The sequence below is a fragment of the Tupaia chinensis genome, unplaced genomic scaffold (genome assembly GCF_000334495.1).
Source record: "Tupaia chinensis unplaced genomic scaffold, TupChi_1.0 Scaffold000057_1, whole genome shotgun sequence".
Taxonomy (NCBI): domain Eukaryota; kingdom Metazoa; phylum Chordata; class Mammalia; order Scandentia; family Tupaiidae; genus Tupaia; species Tupaia belangeri.
The window spans coordinates 2,018,427-2,031,283 of NW_006159515.1; the positions used below are offsets into that span (position 1 = coordinate 2,018,427).

At 37.3% G+C, this 12,857-nt stretch overlaps 1 protein-coding gene and 1 pseudogene across 1 annotated transcript in view; one reads left to right on the forward strand and one right to left on the reverse strand.

The window, feature by feature from the left end:
• The window catches only part of LOC102489684 (DNA repair protein complementing XP-G cells), an 84,614-nt gene that overhangs the window by 67,670 nt on the left and 4,087 nt on the right, over positions 1-12,857 (reverse strand). Inside the window, 1 exon segment of the mRNA XM_006141506.3 lies at positions 10,418-11,016. Within this exon segment, the coding sequence (XP_006141568.1) occupies positions 10,418-10,895 (478 nt within the window). The 5' untranslated portion in view covers positions 10,896-11,016.
• LOC102488876 (prefoldin subunit 3 pseudogene) lies at positions 7,817-8,410 on the forward strand (annotated as a pseudogene).

Below are 12,857 nucleotides of genomic sequence, written 5' to 3' on the forward strand. Positions count from 1 at the left end.
CCCTGGGGGGTGATTTCTCGCTTTCTGTCTCTATGTCTCTCTCTGTCTGTCTGGCGAGCGCACGCGCCCTATAGTGAAAAAAAAAAAAAGAAAAAAAGAAAAAAAAAATAGACTCACTTCATTAGAATTCTACTAACATTTTAGATAGCTATGCTCAAATAATTTAATACCTTTTACACATATTCTTATTTTAAATGCAATAATCAAATCTGTTATAAAAATAACTAAAGACAAATATTTTATCTTTATGAGTTACTCATAAATTATAAAACATAGATTCCACAGATACATGCCTAGTAAACGGACATGTAAAGAAATACACTTCATTCGCTCAAATTCTAGTTTCCAGTACAGCATTTGGCTCAGCTCTTAGACCCTGATCTGCACTTTTTTTACATCCAGGTCTATGACACATCCTGAGTATGTGTAAGTGTGTATAGAAATGTGTATGTGTATGTGTGTATATATATTTTTAAAAGAGACATTTTTGCTATTTGCCACATGTGCTCGCTGGAGAGACAGACAGAGAGACAGAAAACAAGAAATCACCCTGGGGGCAGGAGAGGGGAATGGTCATGCCACAATCCCTTCTCCTCCATCCTTCCATCCTCCTCTCAGGATCTTGGGCACACATGCACACGTGCCTGGCGTGAGTTTAAGCCAGGACTTGAACCCCAGTTGATAACATGGGAGTCCAGCGACATAGCCATTATGCCAACTGCTGGTCCCAGCCTTCTTTTTTAATTATTAATTGCAAGTCTTCAAAGAACTTATGATTTTTCAAAGCTGAACAACCACTGGCAAACAAGCAAAGACTCATTGTGTCAAATTTCCTTCACCAGTAAGATGAATCTGAGTCAGAAGACAGAAAAATGACTTTCCAAGATTTCTAGAAGCATCTTCACTGCCTGATATTGACTTAATTCCCTAAGCAGTTTTCCCAGACACTTAAAATTTTAAGGTTAATGAAAAAATTGCAATCTGTGACTTCAACAGGCCCTCAGGGTGGTCCACATTCATACTTTCTGCTAAGGATTTCATGAGCTTGCCCTCTGATTCTCCCTGGAATAAATGGCATATACAGTACAAATGAGGGTATGTCACAAAGTCTCTACGTGGCTTCAAAGAAAGCTAGTCCTATGGGCAATACTGCATTCAAATCGAGAGAAAAATGCTGTGTCAAGGTGAAGTTTGAGATGGGAAAACAAAAGACAAACACCTGAACACTTCTTTCTCTCCAGCATATCAACCCAGTAGTAACTTTCAGGCACAGCCCCCTTTATTTTTACCATATTCCTTCTTGCATTCCTCAACTACCGACAACCACCCACACATCCTAAAACCAAACACACACACACACACACACACACACACACACAAACACACACAAACTATATATGCACTCATACGTATACTACAATAGCTCTCAGAAAAAGTATAAGGATAGCAAATAAAAGTAGAAAATTGACCATCTCCTTTACTATAAGAACTACAAGACAGAGGTCAGGGCACCCGCCATCACTGGAAAGTGCGTTAGGAGGAAACCTAGCCAGAGAGAAGGGGAAAGCCCAGCTTCTGTGAGTAAATTTGGTCCAAATCTTGGGCTGACTCCAGAACCTACATACACAAAGCAGACCCTAAGCAGCGCAGCCAGGGCTACAACTTAATTGAGTTGTAGCTGTCCTAAAGAGGCATCATTTGCAGCTTTAATTGAAGCAAATTAGTTGTTTCCCAAAGTCAATAAATAAACAACCTTTGGAGAGAGATGATAGAGTCACCATAACATAACACCCCCCACTATCTAGAATACAGCCAAAATTATTGAGTAGGTGATGAAGCTGCAAAATATGACTCATTCTAAAGAGAAAAAGAAAAGGTTGACTGTCAGATGAGCCAGATCTTGAAATTTGAGAATCGGGATTTTAAAGTAGGTATTATAACTATGTATTTTGAGATCATACAATGCTGACATAGTAAATTAACAAAAGCAAATCTCAAATGAGAAAAAGGAGTTATAAAGAAAATGTAAATTCTAGAACAGAAACAAATGAATGGTAAAAGATCTATAAAGCAAACAATAATCAAAGTAAACTTGGGGCCACTATATACATTTCAAACGAAGTAGCTTTCAGAATAAGAAATCTTGCCAAGGAAAATAAAAGACATTTCACAATGGTGAAAGGGTCAATCCATAAGAATGCACAAAACTCATAAATGTGTGTGCACTTAATAACAGAGCTTCAAACTACATTTAAAAAAAATTAACAAAATTAAATGGAGAGTAGGAAGCACAGGGATCTATCTCCCAATCTCAAAAATTGAAGCAGCAGAGTATATCTAATGGACCTATTTTGGAATTCTGGAGTCTATTCAAAGGATTGCAACTTCCAGGAGAACACTGGAGCAGAACATTGTGGTTAATTTCAGTCTATTTCAGCCCACAGCATGGTAATAGCTGCCCATTCCGCAGCTGAGTGTGATCCTGCAGCAGCTTGCAGGCAGCTTCTGGGAGCCAGGTTGGCAAAAAGGGCCATGTCCTATAAACTGGTGATTTTCACTCTGATCGCTGACTCTGAACTCTAAGGAACAGATATGTAGGGGACAGCCATTGCTACCCCTCCCCTCATCACTGCATGCCTCACCCTGATAGCTGAAGCAATTTCCAAGGGATTTAAAGAGCCAATACTCTTTTTTTTGTCTTTCAGATTTTCCTCTCCTTTGTTTTTTTCTTCTTTCCCTTTTAGAAAACAGACATTTAAATTCAAAAGCAACCATATATACAGGAAAACTTAGAAAGTTACTGTGCATACCAGGTAAAGGTGCAGGCTTTAAAAACACCTAAGAAGCCCTTAGGCTTACATCACAGGATAGTCACCAACACAAGACACAGCCTAAGCAGTCAAAACCAAAAATCAACAAACCCTGGGGAAGAGAAGAACCTTATTTCCAGAATTACACAATTATATTACATGTGGAAGTACAGTTTCCAACAATAACAACAACAAAAAAAATCACAAAACAAACAAAGACACAGGAAAGTATATCCAATTCAAAAGATAAAAACAAACAAGAAACAGAAACTATCTCTGAGAAAGATAAGATGGCAGAATTGCTGACAAAGACTTTAAAACGACTGTCTTAAAGATGCTCAAGAGGGCAAGCCTGTGGCCTCGTAGACACAGAAGCTAGGTTCCACGTGGCCAACTGCATAGTTTGAGTCCTGGATCTGGCAGTTTGAAAAGTACATCAGGCATGTATGCATGTGTGCCCAAAATCCCACAAAGGAGAAATGGAAGAGATGGAAGTACAGCATTACCATTTTCTATGGTTTGTGCTTTCTCTTGCCCCCCTCTCTTTCTCTTTGGTGAACATATATAGCCTCTGGCAAAATTTAAAAAAAAAAAAGTTTTAAGAACTAAAGGGAAATGTATGCATTAGTGAAATGGTAGTATCAATAAAGTGATTTTAAAGAACTAAAAAGAAGACAAAATGAAATTCCTGAATTGAAAAATACAATAACTAAAATGAAAACTTAACTGGAGGAATTCAAATGCAGATGTGAGCAAGCAAAAGCAAACACTATTGAATTTAAAGAAGACAGGACAATTGAAATTACTGAGTCTGAGAAAGAAAAACAAAAGAAAAAAGACTAAAGAAAAGTGAACAGAGTTTAAGGGCCTTCAGGATCCCATTAAGTGGACCAACATATGTTTTTATTACAGAAGTTTCAGAAAAAAAAAAAAAATACTAAAAAAGGGTTAGAGAAATTATCCAAAGAAGACTGAAAACTTCCTAAATCTGATTTTAAAAAATGAATTTAAAACCCAAGAAGCTCAAGGAGCTAAGTAAGATGAACACAGAGATCCACACTAAGACACATTAGAATCAAAATATTCAAAGAGAATCTAGAAAGTAGCAAGAGAAAGGACACATCACATACATGGAAACATCAATAGCATATCAACAGATTTTACAGTAGAACTCTGCAGACCAGAAGGTGGTGGACTAGTATGGTCAAAGTGAAAAAAGAAAAAAAAAAAGTCATTCAAGAATCCTAGATCAAAAAAACTACCCTTCAAATATAAAGGACTTAATGGTCAGTTATGGGGCATAGTGGTTAACGGAGTCAGACCACACATAGCCAACTGATCATTTCAAATCCCAGTCCTGATAGCCATCAGGCTATAGGAACATGCTGAGTGCTTGTACATGCTTGCCAAAAATCCCAAAAGAAGGGAAAAAAGGAGAAAGGACTGCAACATGACCAGATCCCACTGAGGGTACTTTCTCCCTTCCCCACCCCAGAAAGAAAGAAAAAAAAGTAACAAATATGAAGAAGCTAAGACATTCCCAGAAAGACTTTTGAGTCACTCTTTCAGGCTCAGTCTTACCTTCTTAGAAATGTATTTTCACTTCTACTTAATAAACTATTTTTCTTCTGCTAAAAAAATAAATAAATAAACAAAAAAAGTCCCCAAACAGAAACTGAGGTAATTCATTATCATTAGATCCACTGTGCTAAAACTGCTAAAAGAATCTTGAAGGTTGAACTGTAAGGACTCTGGATAGAGACTTAAATTCATAAAAAGATTGATATTCATATAAAGATCTCTACAAAGGTAGATACATAGGTATTATAAAAGAGTTAATATTATTTTAACTTTGATTTGCAACTTTACTTTCTGTACTCTACATGACTTAAAAAACTAACACATTTTTAAAACTATTTTTAGTTTAAAAACTAGTATTATTGTAACTTACTTTGTAACTCCACATTTTGTTTTCTACATTATTTAAGCAACTGATTCATAAAAATAGTCTTTGTTGGGAACCAGCAGTTAGCATAATGGCTATGTCGCTGGACTCCCACGTAGTCAACCGCGGTTCATGTCCTGGACCCGGTGGCTTAAAACTCACGCCGGGCGCGTGTGCGTGCGTGCCCAAGATCCTGAGAGGAGAATGGAGGAGAAGGGATTGCAGCATGGCCATCCCCCCTGGGGGGTGATTTCTCGCTTTCTGTCTCTATGTCTCTCTCTGTCTGTCTGGCGAGCGCACAAGCCCTATAGCGAAAACCTCTCCAAAAAAAATAAAAACTAAAAAATAAAAAAAAAGTTTTTGTTTCTAGACACAAAATATATAAAAATATGTAATTTTTGTAATACCAGCAACTGAAAGAGAGTAGAGATGAAGCTATGTACAAAACAGCTTTTATGTTTTTGAAGTTAAGGTGATGTAACTTTATACATTTAAATTCACATTAGACTGTCACATTAAGATGTTAAATATAATCTCCATGGAAACCACAAGAAAATAGCTATAGAATATACAGCTAAAAACCGAAAAAAAAAAGAGAGAGAGAGAGAGAGAGAGAAAGGGATTAAAAAATTTTACTGCAAAAATCAACTAAACAGGAAAGAAGATGATAATGTATTAAGTGAGGGACAGCAAGCTATACAGCCTATAAAAAACAAATAGCAAAATAACAGAAGTAAGTTCCTTGTTAGGGATATTATTTTACACATAAATAGATTAAATTCTTGAAAGACAGAGGTTGGCAGAATGGATTAAAAGAAAAAAGTGATCTACAAGCCAACCTGTGGTATAGTAGAGCAGCAGGATTTCAAGCAGCCGACTGCAGTTCGAATCCTGGCCCCAGTGGCTTGAAAAACACACCAGACGTGTGTGCTTGCATACCCAAGATACCAAGAAAAGAATGGAGAAGGGACTGCGGCATAGCCATTCCCCAAAGGAAAAAAAAAGTAATCTAACTATATGCTGTCTACAAGACATTCACTTGAGATCTAGAGACATGATTAGATTGAAAGTAGAAGGTGGAGGGGCCGAGTGATGGCACAGCAGTAACACAACTAGACACACATGAGAAAGGTTCTGGGTTCATGTCCCAAGTCCTCCCTAAGCACCCTGGGCAGGCAAGCACATGCCTGTGATCCAGCCTGTTGAGGCAGATGTGGAGGGCAGAGGCAGAGACAGAAAGCAAGGCATTATAGCATAAAGGGCCAGTTGTGGGAGCTTCTATCTCTCAGTCACAGAAGAAATAAATAAATAAACTTGAAAGGAAAAAAATTGTAAGATGAAAAAAAGATATTCAATGTAAATAGTAACCAAAAGAGTGCAGAGGTGACTATAAATAAGCCAGTCACAAGAAATACGGTATAATTTCACATCTGTGAAGTACCTGGAGTCGTTAAAATCACAGGGACAGAAAGTAGGATGGAATTAGCAGGGGGTGAGGCAAGAGGGAATGGGGAGTGAGTGTGGAATTGATATAGTACTTTAATTTAGCAAAATGAAAAGACCCAGAAGTGGACAGGAATGATGGCTGCACAATATGAACATACTAATGTCACTAGATGTACGCTTAAAATGCTTAAAATGGCCAATGTTATGTGTAACTTACCATAATTTTTAAATGTGTACTTAAGAAAAGGAATTTAGTGGAGCAAGGACAGCTCCGCAATCATAGCTAGCAATTTTTAACATCTTTCTTTCAGAAACTGATAGAACAAAGAGAAAATTTAAGTAGAAGTTCACAGAAGATGTGAACGACACTTTAAACACTGACCTAATTAATATTTAGAGACACGCCCAGGCACTGCAGAACGAACATTCTTTTCAAGTGTATATGGTACATTCACCAAGACAGACTATATGCTGGATCATAAAACAAATTTCAGAGCATTTAAAAAGACTGAAATCATACGGTTTCTGTCCACAATGGTATCAAATTATAAATCAATATTGAGAAAAAAAACAAGTATCTGGAAATTAAACAGCATGGATTACCTAAGTAATCCATGTACCAAAGAAGAAATAACAAATGATGCTAGAAAATTCTTCAAATTAAGTCACAAAATGTGGGGGCTACAACAAAAGAAATACCTAAGAGAGCAATTTAAAGCATTATGGGCTTATGGTAGAAAAGTCTTCAATCAGTGATTTAAGCTTCCACCTTAAGAAGTCAAAAAAATGAAGAGTAAAGTAAACCCAAAGTAAGAAAAAGAGAAGAAAATAGTAAAGAGCAGAAACAAATGCAATAGAAAACAAAGAATTGAGAAAATTAACAAAGCTAAAAGCTGGTTTGAAAAGACAATCAAAACTGATAAAAATCATTATAGACAGATCAAGTAAAAAGGAAGGACCAGCCCTGTGGCCTAGAGTTAAGGGAGCCAGATCCCACATGGCCACTCATGCAGTTGGAATGTCAGTTTCAGGAACTTGTAAAACATACCAGATGCATGTGCATGTGTACCCCAAATCCTAATGGGATGGAGAATTAGAAGAGAAAATATTATAGCATAACCACAACCCTTAGGGTAGTGCTTTTTCCCTCTCCCTCTCTCTCATTCTTTCTGCCCCTTTTTGGCAATCTATGCACTTTAGACAATTAAAAAATAAAAAATAAAAGAAATAAAAATGAGTTACTAATATCAGGAACAAAAGAAGAGCTGTCACTAAAGGCTCTATAGACATTGGGGAGATAATACAATTTTTTGTCCCTGATCTAAAATTTGTCAGAAAATAAAGGAAATCAAGATGACTCCATAATTATAGTTACAGACTTTAACATCCCTCTGAAAACCATCAGAAAATACTTCTCAACTTGTTTTAGGAAACCTGTATAGCCCTAAAGTAAAAACTGAGAGGACCAGCAGATAGTGTGGTGGTTAAGGTGCTGGACTCCCACATGACAAATCATGGTTCGAGTCCCAGACTTAGTGGCTTGAAAATCACATTGAGCACATGTACATGAATGCCAAAAATTCCAAGAGGAGAGTCGCACACTAACTTTCCCAAGATGGCAACAGCTAAGGAGGGTAGTGGCACTAGACAAATGGCCACAGGGAATGGCCGGCAGCTGCACCTGGGGATTCCTGAGGCCATGTTTGTGGAAAATGTAGATTCCTTCATGAAACAGCCTGGGAATGAGACTGCAGATATAGTACTAAAGAAGACGGATAAACAATATCAGAAGTATAAGTTCATGGAATTCAACCTTGCTCAAAAGAAAAGAAGACTTAAAGGTCAGATTCCTGAAATTAAACAGACTTTGGAAATTCTAAAGTATATGCAGAAGAAAAAAGAGTCCACCAGTTCACTGGAGACCAGACTCTTGCTGGCAGATAACCTGTTCTGCAAAGCTTCAGTTCCTCCTACCGATAAAGTGGTCTGTGGTTGGGGGCTAATGTAATGCTTGAATATGATATTGATGAAGCTCAGGCATTGTTGGAAAAGAACTTATCGACTGCCACAAAAGAATCTTGATTCTCTTGAGAAAGACCTTGACTTTCTTTGAGATCAATTTACTACCACAGAAGTCACTATGGCTAGGATTTATAAATGGGGTGTGAAAAGAAGACACAAAAATGATTCTACAAAGAACAAAGCATAATGCTGGCAATTAGAAACAAGGTTCAGTTTTCTGGACATGTTATTTTAAATTCCCCAATCTTTATTCCTGAAGATTGACACAACTTTGATTTTTTAACAGTAAGAATGATGTTTAAAACCTAAAAAAAGATTAACATACTTTTATCTATTTATAAAAGAAAATGTTTTGATATTTTTAAACTAGTATTTTTTTTCTCATATTTCCAAGCAAAGTTAATGCTGCTTTCACCATTTTTTTTGTCTGTCATAAGAAAACGCTTAGCTGAAATGGCCGAAAACTGTGAGGTATTCTCTGGACACTAGCCTGGTTAACTTCTTCTTTCTTGGCTGATATTACTCTCACTTGAGGTTGCATTGTTTGAGAAGTAGGAAAGACAGACAGTTTGAATATTTGTACTTATTTTTCTTTAGCACTTGGGGGATTTCATGATCCTCCATTGCTGTTACTTGTCTTCTGTAAATGGGGTTTTGTAAATGACTGCTTAACCAATGACTATTATATTATGATAGCCTGGGCTTTGCAGAAAATGGTAATTAGCCTTCCTACACAGTAAGAGGGCTATTGAGACAACATTTTTTCTAGCCCCAAGTAAGTGCATAATGTCTTTGCAACGCCAACATAATGGAGATCTTGGCCAACGTGAAATAATATCCCTACAATACTCTTGGCTAAAATGATCTTATATTTCTCAACAGTTCTCCAAACATCTTGAACAGAATATTATTAAGATCACTATAAATCTGCAATGGTTGAAACGAGTCATGAGCTTTTTTATTCGTAATAAAACCTCATAGGAATAATAAAAAATAAAATCCCTGTGGATAGCCACTGGGATACAGTGGCTAATATTGGGCAATACAGGTTCTGGTAAAAACACAAGTGTATGATTTCATTTCCTTGTAGTAAGAAGCATATTTGTACCATGTTTTGTACTTGTATTTCATGATATTAAAACAGTGATGTTATAACTGTGGGAAAAAAACAATCCGAGAGGAGACCGCTGTGTGGCCGTCCCCCAGAGAGAGAGAGATCACCTTCTGGGGGACTTCTCTCTCTCTCTCTCTCTCTCTCTCTCTTCCTCTTTCTCTCACTGTTGAGTGCACATGCACTATGGCAAAAATTTAAAAAGAAAAAACAGAGAAAGACATTATAAAAGAGGAGATTACAGAATCATTACTCATAAATACAGACACAAAGTGAAATCCCTCTCACACCTATGAAAATTATAAATTTACATAACACCTGTGAAACAAGATGATTTTACAAAAGAATGGAGTTTTATAAAATTATCAGAGGCAAGCCCAGAGGTAGAATATAAATATAAATTCTACCTCTTACTAACTGTGTAACTTTGGGCAAGAGACTTATCCCTCCTAAGCCTCAATTTCTTCACTTATAAAATGGGGAAAAGACTATCTACCTAAGAGAACTCCTGTGTTATTGAAAGTTCAAAAGAAAAGTCAAAAGTAGAAGTATCTGCCAAAGGACCACTCATGGCAGTTGAGGAGGACATGTATACACAGGCGAACAGTGCCCTCTTAAACTGCACAGGGCACAACCTATTCAGTAGTACATGGAAGTCTGGCTAGGTGCTCAAAAAATGTTAACAACAGAAAAGCCAGAATGTTACACAGAAGAGAAAACTAGATGTTTAATCAGGAAGTATGACTTCATGTCCCTGAAAATCATACATACACTAGTATGTTGCTCAGCCATGTCATTAACTTTGTCTAAGCTACTATGCATTTATTATAATATCTGTATTTTATAGCATTCTTAGATTTTTGAAGCTCTCAAAATGTAAAGGTTATGCTTAAAATTTCCAGTGGCAACAAATTCACAAACGAAATGTCCTATGTCCAAATTCCTTTTTTTTAACTACAATGACAGACAAGATGATAGCAATGTCCCTTGTCCAGTATTATAAAAGGAAAACGAGTTAAAGGGCAAGAATATGCAAGACACAGTGTTTGTTTTCTCATATGAACTTCATGGTGCCTTCCTTACCTGATTTGTGTTTCAAATTTGTGGTCACCTCATCGAATTCAGATTTGTCAATTTCCCATGCGAGAGGTAGCTTGCCCAGGCTATTGGATAAGTTTTCCAAGCTATTTTCTTCATTGTAGATTATTTCTGATGTACTCGTAGGGATACCAATGTATCTTGATGAATTACTTCCAGCAGATAAAGAGGTATTATCAGGGAGGCAAGAAGGGCGGGCTGGATTTGAAGTCTTGTAGATTGAGGTGGCCTGGTTGAGAAAGGCATAGTCCGAACAGATGGCATAAATTTTTTCCCGAGTATGAGTCACTGGACAACTCCACGGATAATGACCATCTCCTTTGGAACTCAAGGGTGCTCCTGAGGCACTTGTACAGAAAGATTTTACAGCACCTTGTAGACTCTCTTCAGGAGACTTTCTCTCAGGTTTGTGCTCACCATTTCCAGAATCATTTGACCTTTCTGTTTCTGCAACGTTAGGCATTGACTGCAACTGTAAAAGTCTGTTACTAGGACAAAGTCACAACTTTTTCTGTTCCTTGAAAAACAACTTTGACAATTGTTTACAGTATTCTATAAAAACTCCAGAGCTGCAAAATAGACTCCTAAGAAAAGAAGGAAGAGAATGATCAAATGATCTACAATCCACCAGATGCCACAAATAGCCCTAAAAAATATATCAAGTATTATTCATTGTTTTGATTCAGTTGTTGGAAAAGTCATGACTTTTTTTTTCTGTTTTCCTATGCCAAAATGGCATGACTTTTCCAACAACCCAATATTTGTTCTGCAATTACTACATCCTTAAAGCCACAATCACTGACCATCAATTTTATGTGTAAAATTCATTTATAATAATGTATTACAATAATTTAAAAAATCCATTAAAAAATGGGCAAAATATCTGATTAATCACTTCTCCAAAGACAATAAATAGGACATGAAATGATGCGTAGCATCACGAATTATCACAAAAATGCAAGTCAAAATCACAAGAAGGCCTGGCCTACATGGCACTGTCAGAAGCTTACTGAACTGCTGTGCAGGAAGCAACATGGCTGACCACAGGTTCACTTCTCCAGCCCTGTGAGCCTGAAACATGCTGGGCTCAGGCATGGACAGCAACACTCTAGATCCTAAAGAACTGGAGGGCTGGGAGTGGTGGATAGCAACGTGACAAGACCCTGTCAAGGATGTTTCTGTCTGCCTCTCACATGCATGCAGATACAAGGACATACCACCTCACACCCATTACAATAGCTGAAATAAAAAGACAGGTAATGCCAGTGTTGACAAAGATGCGGAGAAATAAGAAGTCTCAATTGCGGCCAGTGAAAATGTAAAGTGGTCCAGTCCCTTTGGAAAACATTCCTCCAAAGTTTAAACACGGTTGTTCGTTTTCCTATGCCAAAATGGCATGACTTTTCCAACAACCCAATATTTGTTCTGCAATTACTACATCCTTAAAGCCACAATCACTGACCATCAATTTTATGTGTAAAATTCATTTATAATAATGTATTACAATAATTTAAAAAATCCATTAAAAAATGGGCAAAATATCTGATTAATCACTTCTCCAAAGACAATAAATAGGACATGAAATGATGCGTAGCATCACGAATTATCACAAAAATGCAAGTCAAAATCACAAGAAGGCCTGGCCTACATGGCACTGTCAGAAGCTTACTGAACTGCTGTGCAGGAAGCAACATGGCTGACCACAGGTTCACTTCTCCAGCCCTGTGAGCCTGAAACATGCTGGGCTCAGGCATGGACAGCAACACTCTAGATCCTAAAGAACTGGAGGGCTGGGAGTGGTGGATAGCAACGTGACAAGACCCTGTCAAGGATGTTTCTGTCTGCCTCTCACATGCATGCAGATACAAGGACATACCACCTCACACCCATTACAATAGCTGAAATAAAAAGACAGGTAATGCCAGTGTTGACAAAGATGCGGAGAAATAAGAAGTCTCAATTGCGGCCAGTGAAAATGTAAAGTGGTCCAGTCCCTTTGGAAAACATTCCTCCAAAGTTTAAACACGGTTGTTCTATGTCCAGCAATATCACTCCTAAGTAAATACCCAGGGGAAATAAAACATGTCCGTGTAACTGTTAATAGTAGCATTGATCATAAGAGCCAAAAAGTGAAAATAACCCAAAACCACTGTACAAATGCTGAATGACAAAAACCCCAGCTAAAGCTGTAAGAGATAAGAAATTATTTGTGTGAGAACCCCTAGGTCATCCTGAGTCTGTGAAGACAAACTAGTAAAGATTCTGCAAATGTTCACGTAATTTAAGGATAGAACTACCTACCTACCTATAAGGAAGACTAGTCATGCACATCCTGAGTGAGATTCCATTCTCTCTCTCTCTCTCTCTCTCTCTCTCTCCTTTTTTTTTTTTTTTTTTATTTTTCTCCTTTTTGGGAATTTTTTTC